At 38.1% G+C, this 21204-nt stretch overlaps 1 protein-coding gene across 2 annotated transcripts in view; it reads left to right on the forward strand.

Moving 5' to 3' along the window:
* Window positions 1-20940, forward strand: part of LOC126297854 (MOB kinase activator-like 3) — a 41296-nt gene extending 20356 nt beyond the window's left edge. For both annotated transcript variants that reach the window (XM_049989120.1, XM_049989121.1), the window contains exons 3-5: window positions 9333-9560; window positions 9865-9980; window positions 10068-20940. In XM_049989120.1, the coding sequence (XP_049845077.1) occupies window positions 9333-9560; window positions 9865-9980; window positions 10068-10214 (491 nt within the window). In that variant the 3' untranslated portion in view covers window positions 10215-20940. The remainder of the gene's footprint in view (window positions 1-9332; window positions 9561-9864; window positions 9981-10067) is intronic.
* Window positions 20941-21204: the final 264 nt, after the last annotated feature.

Below are 21204 nucleotides of genomic sequence, written 5' to 3' on the forward strand. Positions count from 1 at the left end.
CCAACTCAGCTCCTGAACCAGATCGAATCCACAATCAGAAGAGTAAACATTTCTCATCTGACTACAAGGGATGTCTCATCATCATCTTCTATTGGATCTGGTGCGATGGCATTTTTCCATAGCAATGGCGGGAGAGCACCATCATTCCGGTGCTCAAACCCTGTAAAAGCCAACTTCATGTGGATAACTATCGACCCATCAGCTTCACCAACCTTCTTTGTATGCTATTGGAATGTGTGGTGTGTCGGTGGTTGGGTTGGGTCCTAGAGTCACGTGGCCTATTGGCTCCATGTCAGGGCGGCTTCTGCCAGGGTTGCTCTACCACTGGTAATCTTGTCCCCCTCGAGTCTGCCATTCAGTCATCCTTTTCCAGACGCCAACACCTGGTTGCCATCTTTTTTGACTTACGTAAAGCATATGACATGACCTGGTGACATCAAATCCTTGTCACATTATATGAATGGGGCCTCAGAGGCTAACTCTAGATTTCATCTAGAATTTCCTGTCACTCCGTACTTCCCATGTCCAAGTTGGTGTCTCCCATAGTTCCCCCCCCCCCCCCCCCCTCCAAATACAGGAGAATAGGTTCCTGCAGGGCTCTGTATTGAGTGTGTCTCTATTTTTAGTGGCCGTTAATGGTCTAGTAGCAGCTGTAAGGCCATCCGTCTCACCTTCTCTGTACGTAGACGACTTCCGTGTTTCATACTGCTCCACCAGTACTGGTGTTGCTGAGCGGTGCTTACAGGGACGCATCCTCAAGGTGCAGTCATGGGCTCTAGCCTAGAGTTTCCAGTTTTCGGACACAATGTTGTGTGTTATGCACTTCTGTTGACGTCATTCCGCTCATCCAGAACCAGAACTTTACCTTAACGATGATCCACTCACTGTAGTGGAGACATATCGATTTTTAGGACTGGTTTTCGACGCCCAATTGACTTGCCTTCCTCACCTTCATCAGGTTAAACGGAAGTGCTGGCAGCACCTTAATACCCTCCGCTGCCTGAGCAACACCAACTGGGGTGCAAATCGCTCTACGCAGCTGCAGCTCTACAGAGCCCTTGTTCAATCACGCCTTGACTACGGGATTGTGGTTTATGGTTCGGCAGCACCCTCAGCATTGCATTTACTCGCCCCAGTGCACCACTGCGAGATTCGACTAGTCGCAGGAGCTTTTAGGACAAGTCCGGTGACCAGTGTCCTTGTGGAAGCCAGAGTGCCTCCATTGCAGGTTAGGTGTGCACAACCGCTGAACTGCTGGCCAGTTACGTAGCACACATTCATAGTTCTCCTGTGCGTCCGAATCACTGTCTCCTTCTCCCACCCATGGCGGTTCATCTCCCACATCGGAGGCCCACGTCAGGGCTTCCAGTTGCAGTTTGTGTCTGGTCCCTTCTTTCTGAATTGGAGTCCTTGTACCACCTATACTTGAGGCCCATTCACGTAAACCTCCATGGTGTACACCTAGGCTGCAGCTTCACCTGTAACTTCCACATGGCCCTAAGGACTCAGTTAACCCCGCACTCTCTGCTGCCACTTCCTCTCGATCCTTGACAAGTACCAAGGCCACGAAGTGGTTTACACCAATGGCTCGATGGCTGATGCTCACATCAGCTTCTCGTATGTCCTTGGAGGACATATTGAACAGCATTCTTTGCCTGATGGCTGCAGTGTTTTCACTTCCGATCTGGTGGCTATATCTCGTGCTCTTGAGCACATCCGTACATGCCCCGAGGAATTGTTTGTTGTGTGTACTGATTCCTTGAGCAGCCTACTAGCTATTGACCAGTGCTACACTTGCCATCCTTTGGTGGCGTCCATCCAGGAGTCCATCTATGCCCTGGACCAGTCCCGTCACTCAGTGGTGGTTGTATGGACCCCAGGACACGCCAGCATCCCAGGCAACGAACTTGCCGACAGTCTGGCCAAACAGGCTACGTGGAAACCGCTTCTGGAGATGGGCATCTCTGAACCTGACCTGCGTTTTGACATTCGCTGCAGGGTTTTTCGCCTTTGGGAGATGGAATGGCATAACAGTATGCACAACAAATTGTGTGTCATTAAGGAGTCTATGAATGTGTGGAAGTCTTATATGTGGGCCTCTTGCAGGGAATCAGTTATCCTCTGCTGGCTCCGCATTGGCCATGCTTGGGCGACCCACGGTTACCTCTTGCGCCATGAATACCCGCCTCAGTGTCGGTGCGGCGCCCAGTTGAGAGTGGCCCATATTCTGGTGCACTGTCTCACTTTGACTGACCAGTGATGAAATCTTGGGTTACCGGACTCGTTGCCGCTAATTTTATCTGACAGCGCCTCATTGGCTGATTTAGTTTTACGTTTTATTCATGAGGGTGGGTTTTATCATTTGATCTAAGTTTTATCACATGCCCTTTGTCCCTTTATGTCCTCCACCCTAGTTCCTTTAGGGTGGGGGTTTTAATGTATTGCAAAGTGGCTGGCTTTTCCTTTTTATTCTTGTGGTCAGCCAGCCACTGTAATCTGCTTTCTTGATTTACTCTCTTCTGTTTCTGGCATCTCTCTGTTTTCTTGTCCTCTTTTGTTCCTTTTGAGTTTCCTTGCCTTTCCTTTGTCCTTGTGGGTTTTTCCTTTCTTTCCATTTTGTTATATGTCTCATCTGTTTTATTGTGACACTTGTGGCATTGTTTTTATTAGGAACAAGGAACCAATAACCACATAGTTTGGTTCCTTCCCCCTTCTCTTTTAAGCCAGCCAACCAACCAATCAGACAGTACTTACGAAATGTACATACAACAAAAGGTTTTGTGTTTCTGTGTAATTTCAGTGTTCTCACTTTCATATTACATCTGTTTTGTGTAACTGAGACATAAATCAGTTTCTGCATTTTGGTTTGTGATTCTTTTTACCAGTTCATTTTAACACATTGACTGCCATGGTATAGTTGGGTTACTGACCCCTTGGGCCATTTATTTTTTTTCAATATCGTGTTTTAGTTTGCTCCAAGTAAACTTGTTAAGTGCAAATAAAGTGAAAATATGGCATTTTAGTAACTTTTTAAATTTTTTTGTGAGAGTTGCATATGATTCACATGGGCCCGGTGTAAAGGTACCAGGTGTGTCATTTGCTATGTTGCTAATAATTTTGGGTTTGTACTCCTGTCAGTTTTTCATTCCACAGGATTATTTGTATACAGTTCCTTTATTGTTGCTACAGTCTTTATTCAGTGTTGTTTGCTCCATAACAATGTGATACTGTGGCAGAAGAAAATTTCTCATAGAAGTTATGAAGATGAACAAAGGCATGTACAGCAGCTTTTAGATGAAGTTATGGACATAAGTGATGAAGATCTGTGTCTTTATTTAGTGATAGCTCAGACAAATTTTTACCAGAGGAGACTGGAAGCGAAACCGGAAGGTCTGCTGATGGACTCACGTCAGTGAAGATAGGAAGAAGAGTTTTAAGTCCACATTCAGTCAAAGAACCAGACATCACAGCTGTAAAAGCCAGGCAACAAAGCACGTCTAACCATGTTGTGCCATAACTACTGCAGTTGATTCAGGCTCAATTGAAGTAAGTGTAATATCAGAAACTTCTGAAGATGAAGATGTCACACTTAGAACAAATTCTAATGAGATTGTCTGGGGGCGAGTTATGGGTAAAAATATGAATAACTTTACATTTATTAATTCCAGTTCTGGTGTAAATGCTTCTGTTGCACTAACTCTCAAAGGCAAGACACCATACGATTTCTTCAAATATTTTGTAACTGATGTAATTTTAGAATATGTGACTCAACAAACTAGTTAGTATGCAAAACAAGTCTTAGAAAGTCATTCAGTAACTGTTAATTCATGACTGAAAACGTGGACTGATGTCAGAAAAACTGAAATTGAACAATTTTTAGGATTTTTGTTAAGGGTGTCACTAAATGTAAAGCCAAGGATTCCAAATTATTGGTCAAGAAATATGCTCTATCACAACAACGTAAAAAATGTTATGCTGCACTGTTGTTTTGATCTGCTTATACGTATGTGGCATTTTCCCGATAACCAGTGCCAATTGGGAAACCCTTTATTCAAAATTCAACCTCTTATTGATAAATTGCTGCAGAGATTTCAAAGTGTAGTTGTGCCGGAGAAAGACGTTTACATTGATGAAACACTTGTGCCATTTTGAGTAAGACTAAGTTTCATTTAGTATATAAAGAATAAGCACTATAAATTCAGAATTAAATTGTTCAAACTTTATCTAAAGGGTGGCTACACCTGGAATATGAAAGTTTACTGCGGGAAGCATGCAAATCCTGGTGTTTCTCTTGCACTTCTGTTGTTATGAGCCGTAGGAGAGGATTACTAATGGTAGGAGAATCTTATATACAGATAATTTTTACAGAAGTGTTCATCTAGCACACCAGCTTCTTGAACAATCAACACATTTATTTGGTACTGTAAGATAAAACAGAAAACTTAATCCCCAAGATGTTGTACAGGCAAAACTGAAGAAGGGGGAACACAAAGCAGAGGGAAGTACCACAGATAAAGTAGTACTGAAATGGAAAGATAAGAGGGATGTTCTGATGCTGAGCACTGTTCATAGAGGAGGAGAAGAAGAAGAAGTAGTTCAAACCAGGAAGGGGGAAAAGCTAACAATGATAATTGACTATAGTCCATCAAAGTCTTTTATAGATCTTTCTGGCCAAATGTAGGCGTACTCACATTGTCTAAGGTGGGGTGTGAAATGGTACAGGAACTTGCAATTGAATTGCTGACAGGGTCAGCACTAGTAAGTGCTCATGTGATTTACCGATACATCATCATCATCATCAACAACAACATCTCAATCACAGAATTCAAAGAGGAAGTGACTATGAGACTATTCCATACAGATGTCGATGAGCCTGAGACACCTCTCACCAAAGCCACAGTGTTACCTGCAGATCATGCACTTGTGAACAGGGGAGTAGCCAGATGTAGCTGTACAGTGTGCTACGAAAAAATGAAGAATGAATTTGGATGAAAGCAAGCTGTCAAGAAATGCAAACAAACTGCATGGAAATGTAAGAATTGTGACTCATATTTTTGCATAGAGTGTTTTTTCATAAAGCACAGTGCATACAGGTGTTAGAGAAACAAAGTGGAATGACCCAAATTTTCAATTTCATTGTTGCCGCAATTAGAGTTGAAGAATGTAAATAGAATTTTATGTAATTTGCAATCTGCTGTGTAAGTAATATGTCAAACTAAATAATAAATAAATAATAAAAAGAAGAAAAGTCCAGTATGACTTAGCCACGTGAGTTATATATAACTCACAAATTCAAATGTCAATAACTACTCTTGTGCTCTAGAAAACTGTAGGCCCTGAACTTGATTTGTTACTGGAGCCATAACCTACTATAACACCAAGTCACAGCATGCTCCTGTGAGTTACAACTGCACCACGGAACTTTAAATGGAAAAATGTCCGTGAGTTGTATTTACTTCATGTGGCCTGAAGAGAACACTTCCTGTGAGTTATATTTAATTAACGTGGCAGTCAATGTGTTAAAGAACTAAAACAAAAATAAATAGAATTAAAAAGTATATAAATCAATACATTTATTTCTTAATTTTCTTTTAGCTTGCTATCTAGCCATGATGAATGATACAAATACTGAAAGAGGGGGGGAGAGGTAAAAACTGTTACTGATCACATTTGGTTGTATAGGCTATCCCATAATGTCATCTCGCTTGCAAGAGGCTCTGTGGCATAGAGAGCAACAACATGCTCCAGTTATGCCATTTTGTCATTATTTCTTCCTTTTTTCTAAAGGTGCGCAGAAACACTGAGAATCTGATACCACTTTTCTCCAATATATGAAGTTCAGTTGTTGCTCTCTCTCTTGGCCTAGTAATTCTGAAAAAAAGTTTTGCATTTGTAGTTCAATATGTGACAATGTGCATGATTTTTGCTCATCCTCCATATATTGTTGGAGTCATTCGAGACTGTCTGGAATTCCGCTGTTTATAAGGTTTAGAGATTTGACATTGTGAAATGATGGAAGAAATTGCTTGATGATTTGTGTGGAGGAAAAGGCTACAGCCTTTTTTTTAAAAATTTTTTTCCCAGTTTTGTCCTTGCTTCAGACCTGGTAGTTGACAAAACTGAGATGAGAAATTAAAATCCCAAATTAGGATAATCCAGTGCAACAAAAGCTCCAAAAGGGTAGAAGGTCGAACAAATTTTAGTCATGAAAAAGTCCTTGCACCAAGTTCAAAGGATGGACAGAATACACAAATGATAAGTATGATACTGAAATTATCACCTTTACATATAAGGAGAGCAGAGATATATCTGGCACAGTGTGTGGCAGAAACCATTAAAAATAGGAAACAGAACAGATGTTGATTTTTCTATTCAGAAGTTACTATGTCAAGAAAAAGCAATGTGACTGAACTTCATATAATAAATAAGTGAAGTGAGATTTTGAGTTGCTATTTGTTTCTTTCTATTTTTCTAAATTAAGACTAATAAAGAAAACACTGCATGAAAATATAAATGTGTATATAGAGGAGAAAAGTACTACATACAGCTTTGATCAAGGATACGAACGTTGCTAATGTATTTAGAAATTTTTGAAGAGTTTCAGTACTTCCGGCAACAGAATTTTTCAGTATAAGTACACATGTTATGGTTAAGGATGCCCAAGCTTTGTGTTATTTAATATTCTGAAATGTCCTCAGCCATTAGGTTTGTGGAATAGATGAAGTGTGTGTCCCATTTCTGCCATGTTGTGGCAGCTAACACACAACTTACTTGTAGGGAAATGTTGGTTAAAACAGACAACTGGCTACATACAGGACAAGAAATTCTAATGGAAGCCTTGATCCACCTGAAATAAGGGTGTAAGCCATCTGTGGTGTCCTGCCCACTCGTCTCTTATAGGGTGCCTAAAGGATGCTGCTTTCTCAGATAGCTATACAACAATTCAAGCAAATCACATGAATGGTTTTTGTTATAATAAGGTAGATTGACAAAACTTAACTTTGGGTCCAAGCAATTGGTAACATGCACATAATCAATGTCCTTTGCTATATACAATGTCCATACAAGTAATTCACACAAGTTCATAGGGATCACAAGTTACGGCTGTTCTAGTGCCTCTCTTCTAGTGCCTCCTTTACTAATGCATGGTTCCTAGTCCGGGTCTGCTAGTGCCTGTCTTCTACTGTCTGGCAGATGCCGGCAGGAGCGGCACTTATATTCTAGTCAGATAGAGGCCGCTGCTGTTGTGGTGTGTTCCTAGTCATTATGCTATTGGCTGACACCATCTCTCGGCCTTCTCTGCTCTTGCATTCTTCATCTTCGTGCCGGCACTTGTCATTACACTGGAACACCCTCAAAATGTGCTACAAAAGAAAATAAGTAGCTAACACAAATAACTTTTTTAATTTGTCTTTTATTCCGTAAACAATCATTGTTTCTAAATCACAGTCTAATGAAGACAATATAAAGGAAATGTTTTCTGTCATGGTTAGAAGGCATCAAACATTGTAGCAGTTGATATAATCTCTATTTTAGCTGATGATGTGGTGAATCTGGTATGTATTTTAAGATTTTGTGCTGCCTGACCTTCCAAAATTGTTAGTTAGGGTGCTTGAATGTGACTAATAGATTTATTTTGAAAGAGATCAGTTAGCCACATTTTTGTGGCGTAGTCCATCTTAGTAATGACACTAATAACTACTCTGTTGAATGCCATTGACTCCCACTCACAACCAGCACCACCATCACATCTGTTGTCAGTGACTTGTACCATTAGGCACTCAGGAGGAGGAAATGCGGTGGAACCACACTGTGACTTCAGAGTAACACTTGCTAGTTACAGGTTATGGAACGGTTACTGATGTGTGTCACGAGAGCTCCTTTATGTGCCTCAGTAGTGTTTACCATTATATAATGATTTGCTATGCTTCTACGAAGTGTGTTCAAAAAGTATCAAACCTTCGATTGTCAGAAATACATTTGTTGATTTGGTACAGAATTGTAATCCCCTTCAAAGTATTCTCCTGGGTAATGCGCGGAGTTCTCCCAGAGCTCCTGACATTGTTTGAAGTACTTATGGATCTTGTGTTGAGGAATGTTGATCAGCTGGGTCATCACATTCTGCATGTTGACCTAAATTGCTTTGCTTTCAGGCAAATTTTCTGCTTGAGAAATAGTGAAAAGTCTTATAAGGACATGTTGTAAATGTAGAAAGCCTGACTAACCACTGAAATGTTGTGTTTGCTGAGAAAAGTCTGAATGAGATGTGCTCAGTGCATGGGTCCTTTACCATGACAGAGCTGACGAGTCATTCATGCTGCATGGCATCACAAAAGTGAAGAAGGACCTCCTGGTAGTTGTGGCCTTTTGATGCATAATTGTGATGCACCATCCCATAAAAATTGAAGAAAACAATCAATGTGACTGGACCTGGCATGCTTGTTTTGATCTTGAGTATGTTAGATGTTGTCACTGTGATGACTTCATTTTGGTTTCAGAGTCGTATCCATAAACCTATGTCTCATCCATGCAGTCTTATTGTTCATAAAGTTGGGGATACTGTGTATATTGTCCAGAATGTCCTGTGCAAGTTCCAGATGGTGTTCCTTCTGCTCCATTGGCACCAATTTTTGGTACAAATTTCACTGACACACTTCTTGTGCACAAATCTCCAGTGAAAATTGAAAGTTCTTATCCAATGCTTACCCCTATCTTGCTCAAAAGCTTTTATACTGTGATACTATTGTCTTCCATGACTAAAGTCAGCCCTTGCTAAATGACAGTAATTTTGGCTTGTTGAAGGTCTTCCTGAATGTGGTTTGCTGTTCACTGATGTGTGACCATATTTGAAGTGGTGATTGTACCACTCCTTTATCCGTGAGTTGCTCATAGTGTCATCCTCAAAAGCCTTTTGAATATTGTGAATATTTTCCATTTGAGTGTTGTCCAAGCTTTTGGGAAAACTTGATGCAATATCACTGCTCAGTTTTTCTCTGTCAACGTTCTGGGATCAAAGGACTGCTCACTGTATGTTCTCACTCTCAGATGTACTGGCAGCAATTGACACTTTATCCTAGAGGAAAAAATTCACAACTGTACATGAATGTTCCCACACCATATCTCCATTGGATAAAGTTTGTGGGGCTTCATAGTTTTACACAGGAAAGGTAGTGCTTTTATACTTTTGGAGCACACATTGTATTTTGGAGAGAACGTTGTTATACATATATTGGTGGTTTTGTGTGTGTGTGTGTGTGTGTGTGTGTGTGTGTGTGTGTGTGTGTACACGCGCGCGCACACGCTTTGTCTCAATTATTCTCTGTTTGTTTCAGTTGTTGATTTTTTCAATCGTATCAACTTAATTTATGGTACGGTGTCTGAGTATTGCACTCCAGAAAGCTGTCCAACTATGTCAGGAGGACCAAAATTTGAATATTTATGGGCAGATGGTGTAAAGTACAAGAAACCAACTCCTCTTCCTGCTCCACAATATGTTAGCCTCCTTATGGACTGGGTAGAGTCACAGATAAACAATGAAACTTTATTTCCTGTTTCAACAGGTAATTATTGACATTATCTAAATAACCTCAAATTAAAACAAAGTTGCTGTATTTGTAGGGAAATAAGTCATAGTGATTGAAGTGTAAATATGAATTTTTGATTAACAGTTGCACTAAGTACTTAGATTGTCAGAGTATTTAAACATGTTACAATTATAAAAGACAAAATGCCACTGAATTGGGAATGGACTAGATAAATTACCTATGCGGTTAAGTTAAATATTTGCGTATGTCCATTTATTGTATTGTGTTGTGTTGTAAAGAATTACAGAACATAAGTGCAGATGTATATTTTTTATTTCAGATGTACCTTTTCCAAAGACATTTATCCCCTTGTGTCGAAAAATTCTGACCCGTCTTTTCAGAGTCTTTGTACATGTTTATATTCACCATTTTGATAGAATTGTGGCTATTGGAGCGGTAGGTATATTTCATATTTATATGTAAATTCTGATATGAACAAAATGTTTAACTTGCATCTGATAAATTCTGAATTTTATTTTCCAGGAACCTCATGTCAATACCTGCTACAAGCATTTTTACTATTTTGTGAAAGAATTTGATCTTGTCAGTAGCAAAGAGCTTGAACCTCTGAAAGAAATGACTGCTCATATTTGCCGGGATCATGTGGAATCTCAGACTACCTCTAGCTGACCAGTTAGTTTTTTCAAATGTTGTTTCTTCTTTTACTATCAGTGTAGTAAGTTTTTGTTTTTATTATCTTTAACATGGCTGTGTACAATACATGTTCAGTGTATTAAGAGGATGTCAGAAATATGTTGGCAAAAGGGGTAAGTGTACAATTAAGACATTGATTAGGTATTGGATCTTCTTTGGATGAAAATATGTTGTAAAACCTTTTTTTAAATGACTCACTTATTACTAAAAATTTGTATTTGAAATATGAGAGAGAAGTGAAAAGTAAATATAATGTTCTTGATAAATGCTACATATGTTTAGGATGAATATCTTCTTTCACTTGTCTTTATAGTTCCTGTGCACTGATTTTTCTTCTGTGTGTGAATCCCAGGTGGAAAGAAAATCCTAAGACTGAACGTGTAGCCAGTTAATCAACATCTGTTTTATAATTGATTATGTCAAACTTATCCATCATCATCATTTGTGTCTTGAGTGCAGCAAAGCATGATACTCAAGGTTAGAGGTGTAGAAATGGAGGAGGCCACTGTTCCAGCCACTGTGAAACTGGCCATGATCTAGGTTTAGCTACACTCCAAAATAAAGGTGAATGTCATTTTGGTATGAACATAGGATAAGATTGGTCCTGACGTAAATCCAAATACAGTTTCCTATTGATAATTAGTGCACTGAGCATGCAATAACAAAGCATATGAAATTTTGTAATTTGTGAACCAAAATGAGTTTTCCACAACTTTGTGGTTTCAATGAGGAAGAATGTTTCCATCTGATATTGAGGCCCTAGTCTGTAAACAACAGTGGAAGCAGATTTATCATACTTAATCAGTAATAAAGTTATTCATCTCTTTTATTGTTGTAGCATAATATAAATTTAACGAGAAACAAATGTTACCTTGACCAAAGCCATAATTTACATTGCAGTTTTAGTTTTCTAATCAGTCATCAGATGCTTTCTGATAGATTAAAGCTGGAATAAAACAACTTTGTGACTGACAGATTGCAGTGGTAGCAAGTGAGTGGTGGGGATGGGGTGGGGGGTGGGGGCAGTGACATATTGCAGTATGCAGCCAGCCACACTTGACATGGTGCCTGCATGTACCTACAAGACACACAACACATCAAGCCTTGTGGCACTCGTGGAAGACCTAAAACTATCTTGTGGCTGGCTTCTACAACTTGTCTCACCGAAACAAGCCACCATTATTTTAATTGAAGTAAAATGTTGGCTGCTGATCTAAGACCCAAACTTAAGTTTTTCTCATGAGCATTTCTCTTCTATCTAAGTAGCATATCATACTGAAACAAAGCATCAGCCAGCAAGTACCTTGTTTCCATCTCAAGCCACAAGCTGATGTAGAATGAAAGATTAATTTTGGAATTCCATCAGTCAGTATAGCTAAATTTTCATGTAGATCCTCTTATGGATGCTTTTTGTGCAAAAAATCACTTAGATTGTTTGGTGTTGTGAAATTACTTTGTCTTTCGTTTGTGCGCTGGTCTTAAGATTTAGTGTTGTTGACATGCTCTGTAACTTCCAATTATCTCTCAATCGGTAAGGAGAGTGTGAACTCGTGCTTTTGCTATCCATCACTGTATGATGCATAATGCTATAAGATTTAAGGATTTAGAAAAGAAATTATTTCCTTTCCCCAATTTTGAAACTGATAAACTTCAAGTGCGAGACAGCTTTTCTGTAAACTTTGGATGAAACTGACTGAGATATTACTGAGCAATCCCCTACACAGCAGACTACCATTTATCAGTTTAGGTGGACTCCCAATGAATGTGTTGAAATTTTGTGAATATGTAGCCTAAACTGGGAGCACTTAGAGTTCTCATATTCATTATTGGAATTTGTATATGCTGTTTCTGGCATCCTCCGAAAATGTGCTGTAAAACCCAAATTGGAACTGTGTGTGTGTGTGTGTGTGTGTGTGTGTGTGTGTGTGTGTGTTGTCAGGCGTTAAATGTGACATTAGATGTAGAAAAATTTAAAAAGAAAGCTGTGAAACCGTATAAGCAGGAGCCAAATCACACCAGTCTTATTAATCAAATACCTCATTCTGTAGATATATTGCAGATATTCAGATGATGAGGTGAGATTCACATTAATTCAGGGGTCCATTAGAAATACAAACTTTATCATTTAAATTTTTATTTTATTTTATTTTATTTTTTTTTTCCTGTGACCAGGGTTACCTGCCTAATGAGTCAAAATAGAATGTAATGTTTTGCTGTTAATGGTGGGGTGGTCACATGTTAGACTCCTGAATGGTCTCCCTCCCTCCCTCCCATCAGTTAGCAGATCTGGCAAGATAAACTTAGAATTTCATTGTATGTTATGCATTTAATTTTTGTGTATCTACTAACATAAGTAGTGTGACTATTTTTCAAACAGGGCATATGTATCTAAGGTGATGACATTGAGAAACTTGTGTTTAGAAATGTAAAATACAGTTGAATTTTGTACGGAACATTTACTCCTTTTCTCCACTTTAGTATGTCCTGTAACAAATTTTAGATTATTGAATTTTGCAGTGATAATAATGTTCAAATATTCCCTATAAAGCTCTTCTTTCTTATTCATTGTATCATTTTTTAAGTCCATGTTGGCACATACTTGCTCACAATCTGCAGTGAAAATAATGTACTATACTGTTTGGTCCCCCATAGGAGAAGCTACTGACAAACCAAAGAATAGTGCATGAGAGAAAACTTAAACTTGTGTTTGGTGAACATTGAAAAGTACTTTCCAACTGAATCCATTTGTTGTAACAGTCAAACCTAATTATTTTCAAGTTCTTTGAATATTTCTTTAATCTTGTGGGCATTTAAACTGGAAATGCTTCTTTAATCAAAATTCAATTTTGTGAGCATTTCATAAAATCAAATACATAAACAAAGTTATAAGCTATATATTTTACATTTGCTTCTGAGACCCACAGAATGTGTCTCGTTAGCAATAGGACAACGTAGTGTTGTGTTACGCAGCATAAATGGGGAGGGGGAAAATTAAAGTTATGACAAAGTTTGTAAAGGATTCCAAAATCCCCTTCGAATACGAGTCAAAATTTTTAATCCATACTTTACATGTCTCATCTGGAGCTCTCGTAAGTCATTTCCTGGGAGTCTCTCTCTCTCTCTCTCTCTCTCTCTCTCTCTCTCTCTCTCTCTCTCTCTCTCTCTCTCTCTCTGTGTGTGTGTGTGTGTGTGTGTGTGTGTGTGTGTGTGTGTGTGTGTGTGTGTCCAGACTATTCTGCATTTTGATAAAGATCCTGAAAGGAGAGGTTAGAAAATGTCATAATACTTTTGTGAGCTGTGAGGTATCACCTCCACAAAATATATTGGGAGAGGTTAGAGTTTCACCATTATTTTCTCCAGTATTGTGCAGCCTATTTATTGTTCTTATTACATGATTTGTGACATGATTCTCAGTTGTTTAGAATTTCTTCACAGTATTCTTCCTTTCCTTCAGTATTTGCCTCACCTGCAGCAAGTTCTGCTACTGGTTGGCAAGTAACCATCCAGAATTTGGCAATCATCTTTGTCTTAAGTCAGTAATGAGACTGACTTTCTTATCATTGCATACATCATGTGCACAAAAGGAGGGAAATCGCGTGTGGCATCTGTGTGTGCCTTGTGTAAAATTTTCCTATGTGTATTCATATTTCATCTGTTGGTGTGTTGTGTTTCTGAGATTTATATGGGGGAATGTCTCTTGCATTTGTTGAGATAAATCGGGAAAGACTGCCTAAAAATCACTGACAGACAGACAGACCTGGTATATCAGACAAACTGACTTTAACCGAGCACACACATTCATTCCATGGTTGGCTCACTTTCTAGTCTCGCAAGTTAGGATGCTGTTCATTAATCTTTATCAGCAAGTCATTGCTTACCAAATGTGTGTTTCCATTTTTCTTTTTACTAAGTGTACATGGCAGTTGTCAGTTTGTGTTGCTCTGTGCTTATACATTTTTGTTGTTGACAACTTAGCTCATTGCAGTATATTATTTAACATACCCGTCTCTTTTATTATGGTTTGCTGTTAGACGTGCAGTTCTACATTTACATATATACTCTGCTAGCCACCAAGCGGTGTGGGGGGAGGGCACAATTCACACCAAAGTCATATCCTCCCCCCCGTTCCACTCGCAGATTGCGTGATGGGAAAAACTACTGTCTCAACGCCTCAGTACAAGCTCTAATTTCTCTTATTTTTTGAATGATGATCATTACACGATTTGAAAATTGGTGGTAATAACACATACTCTACATCCTCGGTGAAGATCGTATTTCGGAATTTAGTGAGCAGCCCCATCCCTTTCCCGCGCCGTCTATCTGCAGTCACTTGAAAGTATAACAAGCAGTTGTGGAATATTTAGCTACTGTCATGCTCAACTGTGTAACTTAAAATACATTTTGTCATGTAGAGAGTGGCACAAGGAAACACAAAAAATTGAAGTAGTTTTTGAAAATAAGGTCCATATGATATGGCCATTCAGATGTATGCATTCCTGGAAGGAGATTTTGCATTGCACTTTGAAACACCAGAGATTTTTTCACTAATCCCTGTCTTCAGCTCTGTGTTAGCCATTTAGCATGTGGTGTATACTTTGCGTTTGAGGCAGCTACTGAAAAATCTTATGTTCTTGGGGGCCAGTGAATGTTATCAATCTGTTAAATTATGAGGTTACCAAAGAGCTGCCAACCAGCGGCATTGACACTCTGGCAGTATGGGATGTGGCTATATCTTGCTGAAACCAAGCATCAAGTATTATGAAAATAGGGTAAGTTTGGAGATTATTCTGCTACAAATGTGTCAAGCATATAAACAAATTGTTCAGATGTTACTGTTGTTGCATTCCGTGTGTCATCCCCAAAGCAGTAAGGCCCCGTCAACACCTCACATTGATGACAAAAAAATACTTTAACCTTTACGCAAAGTATTTCTGGTTTTTACTATTGACAATGGTTTTCTGGAGCTTAGTAGCTGAACCTCTGCTTGTTTACTTCTGCTGATACAGAACTAAGCCTCACCAAATATGGAAAGATTGTCGAGAAAATTGGAGTTATCATTAATCAATCCCATCATTTTTCACAGAATATGTGCTCTGATTGTCTCAGTTCCCGAAAACTTGAATTTCGTAAGAGTGAAACTTCAAATCACTGTGGAGTATTGCATGGATGGTAGTTGGACATAGGTTTAATGCTACTATATGTTTCCATACCGATGCTTCTAATGTGGCACTCAGGGTGCTTAAATGTTTTATGGAGCATGTTGAATATGTTGACCTCTGGGTATATTCTGTTTTATAACTGAACCAGTCTCCTCAAAATTCTCAACCTGTCTTGATAGCGTGGCAAGATGTAATGTGGCCACAGTGTTGTAAATTTTAGTACCTGAATTTTTGTTGAGCAGGAGTTAGACTGTCACCATTCTTATAGTGATTTGCATGTTTCCTGGTCCAAAAGTACACAGCAGCATTGTGCGTAATGTACTATTGGGCGACCATAAGAATTTATATATTAAAATATTAAAAACTGATACCTATAAAAACAGGAATGGGGAAGAATTTGGCATTGCAAGGAGTTCTCTTGCTCGTGTACCGTAGGTCTCTTGCCTGGCTGCACACTTCTCCCACCACCATACTGTGCTGTCAGAGCATGAGGAACGAAAAGAGGAGAAAACTGCGAAAACTCCGCATGTAAACAGCAATACAGCCATATTGCCTGTAACACGATTTGATGTTTCTCAACATCATAGATCGCAAACAAAACAAATTTTCAGCATTATTTAATTATTTTTGCCTTAGTGAATACATAATTTTTCATCTGGTACAAAATGTCAACATACAGACATATGCAGACTATGTCACAGATTTTTGCACTCTGGTTGCCATGTAGTGGTGACTTATGTAGTTCTATAATTGAAAAAGTCTTTAACACTTTATTATGTGTCCAACCTCATAATGGAGATGTGGAACTTCTTCAGAGGAAAACAATGTAGGCCCTCTGGACAGTATAAACAAAAAATAATTTCTTTTTTAAATGGGAATTACACTGTAATTACAGTTGCATTTGCACATGCACAGGGCCACTTCTGAGATGGCAAACTGTCTTGGGAAAAAGCCTAAACTTGGCAGTGTCCCCAAAATGTTTAGAAAACTGTCCTTTTAATTCTTTCAAGTCCTCAATGTATTCTTCAAACCTTGCATTTTTTTTAACATGAGTTGGTTTAGGGAAATGGATGGCATTTCTTTTTGTCTCAAATTGTTCCTTGTGCAGTGCGAGATCTGCAGTCCATACCAGATGATCTAATTTTCGTTTCTGCTCTTCCTTTTTCCTTCATAGATTCAACAACAGTGTTGGGTTTTAAACTGATAAATAATTGCAGGCATACCCCTTGACTTAACCAATGTACTTTGCAGTAATATGTAGTGTCTCCATACTTTTCGTTTATTTCCATTGAAAACTGTTACAGTTCACAGTGGAATAATGTGTGAGGCTTCAGAAAATTTGCTATTCACACACCAGTTTGATCACATGTTCCATGCCTACAAATTTAGGACAAAGTGCTGCTTGATGAATCCCGTGTGTCGATCATAATTTTTTGCTCTTTTTGTCAACTAAATTTTTTAATTCTTTCTGATGGTGTTGCAATGGTGTTCCATAGCAGATTTGTGGTACCCTTTGACTATACGATGGGTGTCGTTCCCATTCATTTTTAAAAGCTTGTGACAGTAGATAACTGGATTGCCTCATTTTGTGCAGTAGATAGTGCAAACAGTCACTGGACCTGTCAAGTTTGTTTTTATACCATGAACAAATAACAAAGATTAAACATTGCTGACACAACAATTCTACTAAACTGGAGAAAGTAGTGCTCACTGAAGAATGCTGCACCTCATTGTTAAATAAAACGTTGCACTGTGCTGAATACTTCTGGGAAGTACCAAGCAATGTTGAGACAGACCGAGCCTTGGCCTGCACATTGTACTCACAAGTTTTTTGCCACATAGTGGTGTACCATGTATAAAAGCAACCAGAAAATATATTTTTAATCATCATCATCAGAATATCAGGTTCCTATTGCTAGGGATATAAGGATTCTTAGAAGCTGTTTCATAAATCTTGTGCTAGCATGAGCAGTAGTATTAGAAACATATAAGCATATACAGGAAAAATACAGTAAAATCTCCTTTTCACATTTTTCAGTGGACCTATCCAAAAAAGTGTAGCAGCAAAGTTAAAATAAAGGAAAACATAGGAAATAAAACAAACAAAAATCAATAAATTACTCTGTTATTCTCTTTAAATTGTTCAAAATATGAAATTAAAATAATTTTCAAACACATTACCACCACCTGATGCACTACCAATGTACTGCCTAAAATTGTTTAATAGCTTCCATAGTGTCTGTACTGCTTGGCACAAGTGGTTCTTGGTCATCATCTTCGTCGACCTCTTCACCAGTCACCTCTATCTTCCCTTCTTCAAAAAGTTTGGTAATTTGATGTTGTGAAGTTGGTGATTCCCATTTTTGCAGCAGACTGCAATGCCTTTTCCCCCAGTATGTTGCTGTTAAGTGGAATTTCTGATGCTCTCGTGTTAACAAACCACTCTCCAACAAGTTTATCCAAACGATCATATGCTGGTGGCCAAGTGTATTTACACTTTCTTTCCATGGAACCAGACTGTCTTACATTGGCTTCAATGTTGGGCTGATTTCTCACAGTAAGGTTCAAGGTGGAAGAGGAAAATCCTAGTCCCTTCACTAACTGAACTTGCGATCCAACATGTGAACATACACATTGTAAAATTGTCATAAGTGGTGATCACAAAGTAAGTGGCTGAGAACTGACACACAATTGCGCGTGCGGGTTTTCCTCTTCATGCCGATCAAAAGTCTCTTGTGAAACCACATTAAGATGATGTTCATTTTCTAATGTGAGACTTGTTGATAATCATTACAAATTATGGTGAACAAAACTTGTATCAAATATTGGTTAAAACACTACTAAAGTCGGCAGGCTTTGCAAACAGAGAGCAGTAGGCTCAAAATATTCAGCTTGTTGACAGCTAGGAATTAAATTGGTTCAGGGATATCCTGGGTGAGAAAGAGGGCAGAAATTGACATAATGTCATGGAGCATCTTGAGTAGTAATGTTTGTCGGACATCAGGTTGTACCAGTCTAAAACTGCATGCTTAGTGTGGATTAGTGTACTTGACGTGGAAGTAACGATGATTCATGAAAGCCCATTATGGAGACAACTGTCTTCAAACGTGGAGTTTGTTTGTTTGTGAAATTAAATTAAAGCTGTTGTAATACAGTGCAATGAGCAGAAGGAAGGTTGCTACTAGCCACTACCATCAGATCGTGATTATCATTAAGGCAGTGGTTCAGCATACTTTCCCAACCTTTCAAACACTGTGAACGTATCGTACAAGTGGCTGGGACCCAACACACTGACAGTGGTAATCTTTCTTACTGCTTTAATGCTATGTTACTTGATCAATAACGGTGTATATAGTCTGCATCTTCTGCTTTGTTCCAAGGCTGACTGAGCAGGAATATGATGCACTTTTTGATGATAACATCAAAGAAAACTTAAAATGCAGGAAATGCTGTAACATGGGATTGTTTGTGATGGGAAAGAATTATCAAGAGAATAGGACTAACAAAAACGAACGTAAAAAGTAGGAAATCATAAAACGCAGTAACTTTGAAATGGGGTTTTACTGTAGATGCTTGAATCCTGTTAATAGACATCTTCCACCATAAAATAATAATTTCTCAAAAAACACAAATGTAAGTTTAGTAATGTAACTGTTTCTTGCCTTTTTGATAAAATTATATTATGGTTGAAAGCAGTCTTCTTCCAAGAAAATAAATATTTCTTCCAATAAGGAAATTGAACAGAATACATGTTGCCATGTAATTTGGTTGTGGTCAAAGGAGCAGTTTGCATCTTCAGTATATTTAAGGCAAATGAAGATTGCTTAACAAGAACAAAAATATCATCATGTTAATTGTAACATATTGTGTCTGCTTTGAGTTAAACTGTTGGAACTGCAGTTCACATTTGTGGAATAAATTAATCTATTGGAATATGAATGTTGTGAGGTAGGTAGGTTAGAGTTTAATTCTTCAGTGACATTGAGATAGTTAGGCATAAAGCAGTAGTTCAGTGGAAGAATGAAAGAAGACATCAACAGTGGTTTCGTTCTGACAGTACCATCCTGGTATTTGACTAAAATGATTTTCGTGAAATTCCAAAAGTTTGTCAATATGACTGGATGAAGAATGGACCCTTCCTTCTCCTGAATGTGATTCCCGTGTCTTAACCATTTTGCCAGAGTCTTCTCTTGGTCAGCAATTTTCAGTAACATTCAGTTGGTTGTTGATATATTAATTCTTGTCCCCCACCCCCAAAGGCTGTCTCTCTCTCTCTCTCTCTCTCTCTCTCTCTCTCTCTCTCTCACACACACACACACACACACACACACACACACACACACACACACACACACACACGGGGCATGATAATGATGAAATGAAAAAGTTTGAACATTTTTATCACATTGTTTATGATTTAATCTCCATAGAGATCGGTGTTACTGTTTACATGATTGTGATGAATGTCTTAAAATTTTCTAGAAGCACAGCATTTATGTATGAATAAGACTTAAATGCATTGTATGTGGTTTTTTATTCAGCAACAGAAGTTTAACTTTTTTGATTTTCCTAGTAACTTGAAGGAAAAAAGTTACCCAACTATCATGTATTTGTCCCTCTTATCCCCCAGACTTTTATTAATAGAGACTGAATCAAGTGTTTCATTATTGTCATTGTTAACACTGTGATAACAATAAGATCTTAGTTTAATCCTCAGGGTATATTTGTGGGTAAATGTAAACATCATTCACTTATGTAGCTGTTTGTTGATAGTTATTCCTGAGACAGTTTCTAATGTGGGCATACTTTGTCAATATCATGCAGTATTTTAGATGAAATTGTATATGTTATGAATTTTTAGTTCACTGCAATTTTAAAGAAATGAGTGTCATGTTTCAAGTATTGCATTATTTACACATATATTTGTGAACCGTGTGGATGTAAACCTAGTCATTGTAATTGGAATTATCATGTTTTAAAAATGCATTTGTCTGTTGTGGTATCTGTTTTAAAGTTCACTGTTACCAATTTGGAGAAAGAAATAACTGGTTCCATAGTCAGCATGTATCAGTATTTTTTTTTCTTCTGACAGTTGAGTGGTGTAATAGGTGAACAGTCTACTGTGTATCATGTACAGAATACACAGAAATACATTTTTTAAGGCCCTGGAACATTTCTCCCCCAGTTTCATTTACTTGTGTGTGTCAGAAAAAAGTGGTGTGCTAAACATCCAGAACTTTGTTCAATTTAATTTTTGTGTACAAATTTTTAAATGGTGGCTAAGATGAACATTTGTCACTTTTTGTTTTAAATTAGTATTAATTTGTAGTTAACCTTTGTGAAAAGGAAACTTTTCAAGATCTGAAGTTTTGTGCCATTGGTTGTTTTGTTTTAATTATTAAATTATTGGATTGCTGTGCATAATTTGCTTTGCAGTAATGCTATTGTTCTTGTGTGATGTACTCACTAGTCAGAAATGTCAAGAATTCTAATGCCTCCTAGTAATGTGAAAATAAATTAATGTGGATGCATTTGTAAGCATATTATATTCTTTTGTAAGCCACCTTCACCGTGTTTTATTTCATAATAGTCAAGACATACTTGGTATGAAGGGGACAGAAAGCAAATCAGTACTTGCAAGTCTTAAAAGTGCTCTGTGACATTCATGTAAGTTGAAAAGCAAAGAAGAAAAATTGAAGTGGGCTTTCTTCACTACATTAAAAATTTTGATATGTAACACACACTTCAGGTGGGTATCATTTCTGCCAATATAACGTTAAAGCTAGCCATGCGTACACTATCTGACG

This window comes from Schistocerca gregaria, chromosome X (assembly GCF_023897955.1).
Source record: "Schistocerca gregaria isolate iqSchGreg1 chromosome X, iqSchGreg1.2, whole genome shotgun sequence".
NCBI lineage: Eukaryota > Metazoa > Arthropoda > Insecta > Orthoptera > Acrididae > Schistocerca > Schistocerca gregaria.